General features: G+C 40.8%; 1 protein-coding gene across 2 annotated transcripts in view; it reads left to right on the top strand.

The window, feature by feature from the left end:
* PANK4 (pantothenate kinase 4 (inactive)) overlaps nt 1-13,411 on the top strand; it is a 34,750-nt gene that overhangs the window by 4,387 nt on the left and 16,952 nt on the right. For both annotated transcript variants that reach the window (XM_075906665.1, XM_075906666.1), the window contains exons 2-8: nt 1,703-1,785; nt 4,617-4,825; nt 5,613-5,796; nt 7,429-7,521; nt 9,409-9,562; nt 11,447-11,628; nt 13,253-13,334. In XM_075906665.1, the coding sequence (XP_075762780.1) occupies nt 1,703-1,785; nt 4,617-4,825; nt 5,613-5,796; nt 7,429-7,521; nt 9,409-9,562; nt 11,447-11,628; nt 13,253-13,334 (987 nt within the window). The remainder of the gene's footprint in view (nt 1-1,702; nt 1,786-4,616; nt 4,826-5,612; nt 5,797-7,428; nt 7,522-9,408; nt 9,563-11,446; nt 11,629-13,252; nt 13,335-13,411) is intronic.

Genomic DNA, 13,411 nt, shown 5'->3' with positions numbered 1-13,411 from the left:
GGCAAAATCCCTGTATGGGATGTGACTGGAGAAAGACTAGCAGGAAGGTTGTCTTTGCTCAATGCAAGAATGGTGTGTTAGATAACCAGGTCACCTTTTAAGATTTCTTGAAGTTTACACATTCTGTTTATTTGGAATTTACCAATGAATTTGAAATAAAGTGGCGCTTTCAAAAAAGTTTCACTTACATGAAGTGTTTCCCATCACTTGTGATGACAGCCTCACTAAATAGAAATCAACCAAAGCAGGAGAAACCAGATTCAATTATATGCTGAAAACATATTTTAATGTGCATTCTGTCACAGTATTTCTGTATAATGCAAAGGTCCAAGCATTTATGACATTCTCATCTCATTTTAAGAGGTTGTAATTTTCCTAAAACAAGTAATCTTAAATGAGTTGTGCCCACGAAAGCTCATGATACCAGTTACATGTTTTGTTATCTTTAATGTGCTACTAGACTATTTGTTGTTTTTTAAATTATTTTGGCAGTTATAAAATACTGTTCTATAAATGCTGTTGGCAAAAATGTTGTGGATACTTGTTTAAAAGCTTTTTTTTTTTTCCCCCAGTCCTCATCTATTCTGTCTAGTGAAGTGATAATTCCTTATTTTACAATCTTAAAATGATCACATTAAGTTGGAAAGCTTGATTTCATTACTGCAGGTAGAGGGCCTGGTTGTGCTAAGGGGTTTATTTCATGAGGGAAAAGAGCTTTCTGCTCTTAGGGTCAAACCTAAACTTGACTGAAGGAAACCAACAGTCAGCATCAGTAGAACTGTTTTTCACCTAAGTGAAATGAGTTTGTGATGTTTTACTCTCAGACCAGAGGAGTACATGGATATGGATATGTAACTACCCTGTTGTTATTAGATGTGATTGTCACCCCTTTAGGGAAGTGTTGAGGCATGTTGGCAAGACATATCAGTGGAAACTTGTACAGTCACTGTCCATCCTGTACTTATTAACTGGTTAACTAATTAAACAGAATTTTACATCCCCAGTCCACAGCAGGCCCCCTGAGGCTGCAGCAGCCCCCTGCCCACAGCGGGTGGAGAGCTGCTGCAACCCCCACTGGTTAACCTTTCACATCCCTACAACAAACATGGCAAACTTACTTATGAAGTCTGTTAAAAGATGCAGGGTTTTATGCATTTCTTAAACAAATGTAACAAAGAGAAGCAGTGGATATGTGACTTTTCCCTCCCATCCATACTCCTCCTTAGAGCTTTGCAGCTAAGGCCTAGTTGGAGCACAAACAGAATTGAATTATCCTCCTGTCCTGATATGCTGTCACCTCATGGCCTTTAACACCTTCCCTGCTTAGTCTAGCCATCTTGGGAGGTGAGGGGGAGGTACTAAACAGTCCAATCCTACAAGTCCTTAATCACCTGAATAGCCTTTGTTCAAGCAAGTAATCTTATTTATGATTCCACTGACCTCTTCAGCCACCCCAGCATCAGTTGGGCATGAGTGCATCCTGTGAAGCTTCTATCTTCAAGCAATGCATCTGCATCTAGCTATGCCAAGACAATCCCCAAATGACTGTCCTTTGGTTCACTGAATAAAGAGCTTCATCTAATCAGCTCTGCTTGCAGCCAAGCCATTCTTAAAACTGTGCTAGGTAACTAGTACACACAAGTATCTACATTCTGTCTGCTGCCTGAATCTGAGATGCATGTTGTTTTATTTTTGATAACAGGTGGATCGTTAACCAAGTTGGCTTATTATTCAACTGTGCAGCATAAAGTAGCCAGAGTGAGATCTTTTGATTATTCCGGAAAGGTAAGAATGCTTGATATAACAAACCAGAGCCTCTAAGATATGCAGGCATTAGAAAACACAGAAGGGAAACTTGAAATACAGGCAGTTTTCCATAATATCAATTTCCAGATGGCACCAGCAATATGAATCTGTTAATTATACAGCACTATAGACATGCATGATACTTCAGAACACAGCCCTTGCCATGAGTTGCTCATAATATTCAAGTCCACTCCTGCAAACCTTTAATGATTCCTACTGTGAGGAGTGCCATTAACCTGAAGCACTCTGGTACGGGCTTACAATTTTGGACCCTAAATTAAGGATCATTTAAAAACAAAATAGGAGGCTTGGCTCAAGGTAGAATTGTAGTTAATGACGGTGAAGTTGTTCTTCTCACTCAGATGAGCAGTGCACATATCTGAAATGAAAAACAAACTTAATAATGTCTACTTTTTTAAGCCACCTCGAAATAGATTTTGAGAAGAGAGTTGGAGGTACAGGTGGAAGTTGGGCAGATGGGGGCCAGAAAGGTAGGATAATTGCCCTGGAATTTTCTAAGGCTACGTCTATACTAAGAGTTTTGTCGGCAAAAAATATGCTAATGAGTGACTCATTTGCATGATTCACAATCTCATTTGCATATTTCCGGCCAATCCATTTTTGCGCTGGGGTGTTTGTGCAATAACGAGCAGTGTGGACATTTTCTTTTTGCACAGAAAGAAAACATCCATGCTGCTTGTTCTTGCACAAAAACCCCAGCGCAAAAACGGATCGGCAGGAAATATGGACATGAGATCGCGACTCATACAAATGAGTCCCTCATTAGCATATTTTTTGCTGAGAATTCGTAGACTTAGCCTAAGAGATTATCAGTTAGGCTACGTCTATACTACATGCTTCTTGAGCAAGAAGTTTTTTGCGCAGGAGTTTTTGCGCAAAAATGTCTTGCGCAAGAGCACGTCCACACCCCGAAGCACATCACAAAAGCAATGTGCTTTTGAGCAAGAGAGTATCCACACTGCATAGATGCTCTTGCGCAAGGAAGCTCTGATTGCCATTCACAGAATGGCCATCAGAGCACCTGTGCTTTTCCCCAGGGGTTTCTTGCACAAGAAACCCCTCTGGAATGTCCACACTTGCCTTTTTGCACAAGAACTCTTGCGCAAAAGGGAGTTATGCCTCATAAAAAGAGGTTTACCTACAGCGGAAAAAGCCCTCTGTTCCGCCATTTTACTCTTGATTTCCTTGCACAAAAGCGCATTTAAGGCGTAGACGCTCCACGGGTTTTTGCACGAAAACCTTGCAGTATAGATGTAGCCTCACAGTTGTCATACCTTACACCTTGTAATGAGGGAAGTTTTCAGTGTGCACCTAAGCACTTGTAGATGTGTGCATTTCAGGTTAGAAGTGAGTGAGAGATTTTGGGTTTTGTTCACACCTGTAGAGTTTGATTCAGTATTTCAGGTGAAACAACCATTTGGCTGAGGTTTGCCAACTGACAATTGTATTTAACTGCAGAAGCTTATTACTGTTCTAGTTCCAAGCTTGCACGAAGAACACGTTACGCAAACACAAAAAACCTATTTAAAGGATATTAAGGCTGCAAAGTCAACCCTTAACAGTTAGGAAACGCCAGACTTCAGGTTGCACAGGTAACCTTAACATAGCCACCATGTCGACGCACATTATGACTGTCTTTGATTATACGATCACATTTTTTTCCCCACATGACCCCTGCCTTATTTAATTTCTTCAGCTCCACCCTCTTAAGGGCTGATTTATTTTCAAAAGGATGGCAAAAGGCACGTTCCTGACACAAGTTTCAAGTCCTTGTTTCAAAGCAGGGAAGAGTTTTTCAAAGCAAAGATCATCACAATTTAATAATTTTACTGAGGCATTTATGGGGTGGAAGGAAGGTCCTCACTCTACCTCCCAACTATCTGCTTTTTAGGCGTGATATAGCTTGAAACTCTTATTTGACATACTGTGCAAATAAAAAATACAGTTGGATGACTAAGCCTAGTTAGGTCTTAGAATAAAAAAGGTTGGTGCTTTCTTCTGAACTGATCGTTTGCTGTTGGTTCTCATCTATCAAACCAGTGTTTATACGTGCACTTCATAGGCTTCGGTATTCAGGAATGCTAGACTCTATGTAGCTGATGTATTCAACATTAGAGTCACCATCTTCTATACAAAATATAAGACTGCTGAGAAGCAGAGTCAGTCCTAAACACAAGCTCTGTCTGGTACACTGGTGGCTTCTGTGTATGCCTGAGCAAAGACAGAGGAATGGATACTATGATTAATAGTCCTGTGGCACCGTAGAGACTAACAAATATGTAGTATCATGAGCTTTTGTGGGTAAAATCCATTTCATCAGCTGTGTTGCAGTGGAAACAATAGAAACCAAGATATATATAACAGCAAAAGAAGTACCTGTCAGTTGTATAACTTGTGACAGGTACTTTTGCAGTTTATATATATATAAATAAAAACAGCACAAGAAGAAAAGTAGTACCTGTCACAGGTTGTGCAATTGACTTCTTTCGCTGTTATATATATATCTTGGTTTCTGTTCTTCCTAAATTAGTTCTAAGGTGCCACAGGATTACTCATTTTTAAAGTTACAACTAACATGGCTACCCCTCTGAGACTTTTTATGATTAGTGTGTATTAAAACTATGTGAATAAAATTGAGTGTTCAAGGGGTGCTTTTGGTACTGATAAGCTAATTCCATTTGTATTTTCAATGCATGTAAATATTCCCTAGCTTACTAAGTAACTCTTCTTGTCAGACATTTTCTTGAGAAGTGAAGCCAAAAGAAAAATACTTACTCTGAATTTTTTAGGATGTGGAACATGAATCTCCCTATGAAATCACAGTTCAAGAGGAGATCACAGCTCGACTGCACTTCATTAAATTTGAGAACACTTACATTGAAACCTGCTTAGATTTCATTAAAGACCATCTTGTCAACACAGAAACTCAAGTGCTCAAAGCTACCGGGGGTGGTGCCTACAAATTCAAAGATCTTATTGAGAAGAAGCTGGGACTGAAGTAAGTGGAAATTGGTTGAAACTCATTAGAGTTGAGGAGGAGAACTCTTTCTGAAAGGTAAAATACTGTCTCCAGTAAATGTTAGATTGCAGCCTTATGTGCTCATACTGTAATCTTCTAGGACCTCAAAAGCTTAGCAAGGCCCCACTGCACTGGTGACATCAAGAAATAACAGAGTGCTAGATCAAGTGATTGTAATTCAGTAGGACATATTTCTTCCTCTGAATTGGGACTGAATTTCCATCTTGTATCACTAGTTGCTAGGGTGTGCTGTGCTGCTACTCATGCTATCTTTCAGTTGACAAATAACTAAGGTGACTAAAGATCTGACAGTTTGACACTATAGGGGTGTTAACCTCTGGTCCTGGCTAAACTGTAGCCTTTTTAATATATTCTGCTTCTTTAAAACTGTCCCTACTATTTCAACTGCATATTGTAATCCTACTTGTGTGTCCTAAACACTGTAGTGTCACTCTGTTAGACAGTTCCACTCTGTTTTAGAGGTGGCTACATTTCAGTTGTAGGCAGGTGATTATCAGTTACAAGGGCTTAGCTTCTATAGGAACTCTCCTCAAAATCAGTCCTGTCATTCCTATCTCTGAAATAACTATCACAGTAGGTTTTAAAAAATGAAGCCCTAAAATGTTCTTAAATAACAGGAATTGCAAAGCTCTGGAATCTTTAGCCTAATTATTGTATTTTGTGTGTGTGCGCTTAAAATTACTTTTTTTTTTTTTTTTTTTTTAAAGGACATTTTCTTGTGTTTAAGTGTGTGTTTTCTCTTCAGGGTGGATAAAGAAGATGTAATGACTTGCCTAATTAAAGGTTGTAACTTTGTGCTAAAAAATATACCCCATGAGGCCTTTGCATATCAGAAAGATTCAGATCCTGAATTCCGATTTCAGACCAATCATCCGAATATTTTCCCTTATTTGCTAGTCAATATTGGCTCTGGGGTTTCTATAGTGAAGGTGAGTAAGCCAATAGACAATTTAATTGAGTGTGAGTGTGTGATATGTCCTCAAACTGATAAATGGTGGTACTCTAGATCTACATGTAACACTGTCAGATTTACATTTGTTTCCCTTCTGGGTTTATATGAAGTTTTAAACAAAAAGCATAAATATTGATTTCAGTCTAAATGTATGTTCTACCTGCTTTTCCATTGGACTACAATCTGTCCCCTTGTTAACTGGATAATGCTGTGCTTAAAGTGTAACAGCTGGAAATGACAAATTCATAATACCAGAAAAAGAGAGAATAACACCTTTGGCAGCCACTTGTGGATAAAAGCTTAAGGCTGTCTACACTGGGAAAATACATAGACATATCTATGTCTGTGGAGTGCCAGATGGATTACCTTTGCTGAGGAGTACCCCCTACTGTCAGCCATAGGTAGTGTTTAGACCAGTGGTCCCCAACCTTTAGAGGCTCCCGGGGGGTGGGGGCCACTCACGCGCCAGGCACCCGGGGGCAGGGCCGCGTGTACGGGAGCACGCCAGGGGCCGGGGATGCCCTTGCACCCGGTGCCGGCATGTGCTCCAGGGCTGGGGCTGCCCAAGCACTTTGTGCCGTGGGTCCGGGGCTGGCGCCGCCGCTGGGTCCGGGGCTGGCGCCGCCGCTGGGTCCGGGGCTGGCGCCGCCGCTGGGTCCGGGGCTGGCGCCGCCGCTGGGTCCGGGGCTGGCGCCGCCGCTGGGTCCGGGGCTGGCGCCGCCGCTGGGTCCGGGGCTGGCGCCGCCGCTGGGTCCGGGGCTGGCGCCGCTTGAGTGCCGAGCACCCGCATGTGCCCCGGGGCTGGGGCCACCCGAGCGCCACACACCCGGCACCAGTGCGTGTTGCGCGCCTGGGGCTGGCGCCTCCCATGCGCCGCGTGCCGAGGGCGGGGCCGGCCCAGGTTGTCGGCGGGCGCGCTCAAATGCCCCGGTGGGCACCGCATTGGGGACCACTGGTTTAGACTGAAGCACTAACGCAGTAGCATTCTGTAACAGCATTTCTAGGGTAGACAAGCCATTAGCCATGAGATAGGCATTCTTATTCTGCTCAGAGCATCCGTTTCTAATTTCTTTGTCTGAACTTCTCAGTGTATAAAGAGAGTATGGGGTTGGCAATGGTTGCCTGTTTCAGAAGTTTTAAAGGACTAGTTATGATCAAAAGAACAGTAAGCTGTGCAAGTGACAAACAATTTCCAATTCTCCGCTTGTAACAAGTGTGTTGGTGTTAATATTCTCTACATTAAACCAAGTAATCATTCCCATGCACATCTGTCGTGGTTAAAATCATGGTCAGTCCATTAAAGCAACTTTCTGTAGAAGCACATCTGTCATTCTGTAGCATGAATCTGAATGTACTTCTGAATTCTAGGGAGTCCTCCTGATGGCCATAGACTTGTGCATGAAATTCGTTTATCTCTAAAGATTAAGGGCTAAATGGCTCCTACTGAGATAGGTGTGAAACATATGAACATGATCCAGAGAAGTAGATCATTAAGCTGTCCTGTTGGCAGCATTTATTCATACTGAATGCATCCCTTCCATTGCTCGGAATCCAGAGGTTATATTTATTTATAAGTGTGTTCATAATGATATCCATGTGTAATTGATAGGTGGAAACAGAGGACAAATTTGAATGGATTGGAGGGAGTTCAATCGGAGGGGGAACCTTCTGGGGTCTTGGAACTTTACTCACAAAAACAAAGGTATTATTGCTACTGAGAGGCTTTCATTTGTGGTATTCCTCTTTAAAAAAAGGAAAATCCTATTTGTTTGAAATTGTGTTTTCTTTATGGAACCTGAGGTCCAAAGTTAATTCTCTGCCAGATTGTAATAACTATGATTTCGAACCTTGCACATTGAGCCACTGTTCTGCCACAGATTTTGTTTTAAAATTGCCATTAATACATTCTGCTATGTATTTTTGTATTCTCTGTTAAATGCTCTTCTGTTCCCTGTTGTATCTGCTGCTGTTATTAAATAACGAACCTGGACTCCTGAGCTGTGCTGACATCCTTTGTGATATCCATGCAGTAAACCAGAAAAGCCCCATTAGAAACACCGGAGATAATGAAATACCTGTCAAGTAGGCAAAAGACTGTTTAGGATACAGGATTTTTTTCCAGCTTCTAGGATTGGAGGCGGGAGGAGGAGAAGAGTGTACAGTTCCCTTTTATTCTGTAATGGTCTTTTCCCTGACTATGTACGGTTTGAATACAGTCTGCTCCATCTTACCTGTTTGGGTTTTTTTTTTCTTTGCCTTGTGTTCAAATATGAATGAGTTACTCGGACCTTCTCCAGGTTCAGTCTAAAGTCCTGAAGAGCAGTAAAGAGAGGAGAGCCAGAGTACTGCAGTATATCTGAGGCAAAGGGGGTAGCTCAGTTCCTATTGCTTTTTAGGGATTTGTATGTTCATGTAACTGAAGCCTATGTCGTTAAAGGTCCATGTGACTTGGGTAATGTATGTGTTAGCTTATGCAGGAGGAGATTCAGTTACGTATCGAGAATCTGTCAGGAGAAGATCAAAGGGAAAAGTCCCTGTTTGCAATGTTTTGTCAGATACATTCATTAGTCTCAGTCTTTTCAATGTTTCCTGCTTTACTGGACTTGGAGGCACATGTCTCAACTTGGAACAGCGTTCATAGCTGAGCTATAAGCAGTGGGGGAGCCCAAAAGGGCAAGACTAGTTCTTCCAGGTTTATTTTATTTTAATGCTTCTTTTCATAGCTCTCTTGAGCTGGACAGGCAGCCTTTCTTTTAGTTTTACTTTTTGAACTAAAATGCCTCTGAAACATAAGCCCACTTGGCCTCCCAGCCTGCATTGAGGATAGGTACAGTGCCTGGCAGGCTCTGGCTGGAATTCTGTTCCTGCTGTTACCTGAATGGTTGCTAGGCTACAGCAACAGTCTTACTTACAAGGGAAGCAACAGGAAAGAAGGCTGAATATTAAGTTGATCCAGAGTAACTTTTATGAGCTTCACTACAGTGTTCACTTAGGACCATATTATCCCTGTAATCAGGGTGATATGGAGGCTACTGAACTAAAGGTTTTTTGCTAATCTGCTCGTTGAAACAGCATAGAATCCAAAGTATCGAAAGGTACTGGGTAACATTCTATTTATTTGTGCCTATACAATCCTATTTGAATTCTGAGCCATTCATGGGAGTTGTCTGGGTGGAATGTATGCCACGTTCCACACCACGCTAGTTTAGGATGGAGGTTTTCTGCAGGAAGCAGTAATATTCAAAGGGGTTGCAAGCAGACTTGGAGGGCACTCACATTCCTCACGTCCAGTCTTCAGGAGGAATCTCTTTCGATCAGTTATTTGCATATGGTTGTCTCTGGTCTGATTCTGAAAGCAGTGGTTACAGTGAGACTGTGAAGCACTACTCTTAGATTGGGTAGTTCTTCCCTATGGCCTGAAATAGAAGGAACATCTGTTTGGTATGGGCTGTTTTTGTTTGGTTGGATTGTTTGCTTGTTTGTTTGAATGACTGCTCTTATGAAGAGTTCTGCAGAAGTTAGAGGTTCAGACAAGATTATCTGGCCATCCAGAAAACCTGGTGTAACATGGTTTGTTTCTCTTCCTCAGAAATTTGATGAACTGCTGCAGCTTGCTTCAAAGGGACAGCATACAAATGTCGACATGCTGGTGAAAGATGTGTATGGTGGAGCCTACCATACACTAGGGCTAAGTGGAAATCTCATAGCTAGCAGCTTTGGGAAATCTGCCACAGCAGATAAAGGTATCAACACTGGGGTAGGGGGGAGTGGAGTCTGAGATTTGCAGTATAAATCTTACTGCATTTTGCCTATAACTTTAATATGCTGATTGTATGAATGTTTGTGACACTCCCATATAGTGAGAGGATGAGAGAGTTGTGAACTTCCCCAGTACCATTTCCCTGTGGCATGGGTTTTTGTCGGGGTGTGGAGACTTTATAAGGAACAGTGTCTGTACTGACTTGCTTCTTCAGAGTTTCTAGCTAGTGGAAAGGAATGGATCCAACCATATCCTCCTTGGCCCTCTGAAGACTTAAGGTTGGTATCTGTCTCCAAAGGAGTAGGCTAGCTTAAGGTTCTCCTTTCCTGCTCTGCTATAAATGCCTTTAGAATCTGTCTTGTTGCTCTAACAGCACAGGTGATTGCAAACAGTTTGTCCTAGATCTGTCCCCACGAGCACTGGGAACTAGAATATCAGTTGAATCTAGTCCCAAATGAACCTGGCTTAGAAAGGTATTCACAAAGTGCATTATATGGTCACAAAAGTCTAGGGCTAGGTCTACACTACCAGGTTATTTTGAAATAATAACTCCTGGGAGAACCATTTCAAAATAAGCTCATTCCTTTTCCCAAAGTAACAAGCCCATTATTTCAAAATAACAGGCTTGGTAGTGTGGAAGCTCGCCTTGTTATTTCGAAATAAGGTAGTAGACATGCCTTTAGAGTTCAGTTTGCCAGGCAGTGGTGGGATTACACAGATTTTTAGAGAGAGACAGAAGTGATACTTTGGTTAACCCAAGCGCAGCATTAACTGATTCTGGCTGGAGCTAGAAGGAAAGGCCTAAATATTAAATAGTTTTAGGATTTGCTGCATATGTGTGTGGGTTTTTTTTTTTTTTTTTTTTTTTGTCTTGTCTTGTTTGAAACCTTCAGAGTCACTGAAATCTTGAAGTCGCAGAAGGGTTAGCTTGGCACTCATTACTTTTGAAAGAAACAAACTAAATTCATATGCTTTACTATATGTGGCCCTTTAAGGTTGTGCTGTTTCCCAGCAAGGATGTTAAAGATCCCAGAGCACTCTACTTAACTGGAATTTGCCACATTCTCCTTCTTAACAAATTTCCCCTCATCATACATGTGTGATCCTGTATATGTAGTCCAAAAAGTACTTTTATATAGTGACTTTTATTTCAAAGCAAAGTTATTGGCTACAAATTAAAGTTTCTATCCTGGAGACTTTGTGTGTGTGTGTGTGTGTGTGTGTGTGTGTGTGTGTGTGTTTGGGGGGGGAGGCGTGTGGGTGGGTGGGTTGTGGGTGTTTTTTTTTTTTTTTTTTTTTTTTTGCTAATTTCATACAACTAGCTCTGGGAGCTGGGCAGAAAATTGTTTTTTTTCTGTCTTATCAGAGTATGAAATCAGGAGAGAGAGAAATTTTCACAAACTAAAAATCTGAAAAGTTGATACCGATAATGGAAACATTTATATATTGAAATATTTTTTTTAAAGTTTACTACAGTTTGCTTAAATTTTGAAAGTACTTTTGAACCAGGAAAAAAACATTTAGAAAACTTTTAAAGAAACACGTTTCAAAGTTTGTCTCTTTTTATTTTATTTATTTATATGAATTAAATAATTAACTAAAATCAGTTTGCTGAAACTGACCCTTTCCCACAAAATGTTTTGATTGGTATTTCCTAATTAAACAATTTATTCCTGTCCAGGTCTACTAGCTGTGATAAGGCTAAACTTTTTTTCTCTGAAGCCAGATTCATCACTCTTGTAGACTAAGGAAGCCAGTGGAGCTCCCCTAGGGATACTTTTTGCTTATTGTCTGGCTAAAAATAACATCCACTTGGGCATGATTCAACCATCTTTAATGTGGTTTTTTTTAATTGTTTTTCCTTTAGAATTTTCTAAAGATGATATGGCAAAGAGTTTACTACACATGATCAGCAATGACATTGGACAGCTTGCCTGCCTCTATGCTAAACTCCATAATCTACACAAAATTTACTTTGGAGGATTCTTTATTCGGGGTCACCCAGTCACCATGCGCACAATCACCTTCAGTATTAACTTCTTCTCCAAGGTAATAAAAATTAAGCTCTCAGGAAGTCTTGGGTATCTTTCCTAATTTGCTGCAAGACCTTAACATAGTTTCTTTTCTTCAATGTACCAAGTTGGCAGCACGATCAAAGTAATGCAATGAATCTCTAACACAGTATTAATAATGAATGGCCACTGACTGGAGCCAACCTTTATTTAAAGGTCAAGTACTGCTATAAAGATCAATTGCATATAGTTGATAGAGTAGATGTCTGTGGGTTTTGTAGTAGTCTGTAATACTGTAGCTGCTCAGCATTGATCCTATACATCTTCCTCACATGATACCATGATTGATTATTCAATTCCTCTTGCTAATTTCACATTCCCTTGTCAAATTTAGTGAGATGATTCTTCTACAATAAAACCTGCAGCTAATACCAGCTTTAAAAATACAAACTGTCATTCCTTCTAAAATAGCTAATCTGAAATCACTTCATAGTGTAATGTTCCCCTTTACATATTCTTTCCCTGCTTTCAGAGAGTTGTGAGCTGAGAGGGCAGGTAAAACCCAAAGCCTAGAGCTGGTTTGAGATCTGTTGGAGTGGGGAATAGACTGTATCTGCGTGATGACTTTATAAACTTAGTGGTATTTGGACTTTCTAGGCATCGATGCTTAGGCTTTTCACTGTTACCCAATCCTTGAGGGCTGAGTTATCTGCACCTTTTCTTAAATTTCTGTGATCTCCTTTTGTCTTACCCCGACAATGTCTTTTTATAGATTAGTGGCAAGCTTCAGGAAACTGCTAGTTTCCTCCTTAACTAGTATAAGTGAATTGTCATTACTGGTCTTTTGCTTATGTTAACAAGCAAATGTTAACATTCTTTTGTGAGTACCTATATGGGGGAGCTAGTTTTTTGTGTTGTGGATTTTTTTGTGTTTTTGTTTTTTTTGTGGGTTTTTTTGCTGCCTCCTCCCAGTTTCCACAACATTTCTCATTGCCTAGGAAGGTGAAGGATTTGGTGGATAATGGGTCTACCTCATTTGCAGTTTCAGATTCCTGAATTGTAAGGATGGTGTTGCTTTTTTGTATTTGATGAATGAACATCTCCTTGACTGGTTTAACAAAATGTGTTGCCGCGCCCAGGCATTTTGTCTCTCTCCATTTGCACGGACATTTCAGTGTGTTCTTAGAGCTCGAGAGCCAGTGCAAAGTGAAGAGAGAGAGTAAAGTAGAGGAAGGAAATGAGAATCATGGTTTAGAATGTCTGAGAGATGCGCTGCCAAAGATGAATGAATGTGCCAAATTTACAGCACTTTCAGGCAAGAGGAGTTGAATATCCATGGGAAGTTGCAGTAGGTTTCTGTACTGAAGCACTGGCTAATTACACTTCTATTCAGCCTTAGAACAAACTGCATATTCCTCCTTGTATCTTCCTTCGCTGTCTGATAATCCTGGGCTGGTAGGTGTAAGTAGTACATGCTGAAAAGAGACATTTCAAATATACCTCCTGCAGCACCATAGAAATTACTGAGGTGTGGTAGAATGTAGCATGGGTACAATAAAATATTCTAGCTGGTTTGTCTGTTATACTTAAGTGTAAATTAGTGACAAAGTATATGTTAGCAACCAGGGGCCATCCAAATGCAATGTTTCATATTGTGGCAGGGAGAGGTTCAGGCATTGTTCCTGAGACATGAAGGCTACCTGGGAGCCATTGGGGCATTTTTAAAAGGAGCTGAACAAGACAGTAAGTACAGCATCACTATGTTCTGTATATGCAGTGTTCTGAAATGTTAGTGTCAGTCGAAGCTTCTTTCAAGAGGC

The sequence above is a fragment of the Pelodiscus sinensis genome, chromosome 23 (assembly GCF_049634645.1).
Source record: "Pelodiscus sinensis isolate JC-2024 chromosome 23, ASM4963464v1, whole genome shotgun sequence".
Taxonomy (NCBI): Eukaryota; Metazoa; Chordata; order Testudines; family Trionychidae; genus Pelodiscus; species Pelodiscus sinensis.
Note: the sequence above shows the minus strand (reverse complement) of the source record. Positions and strands in the feature narration are given on the sequence as shown.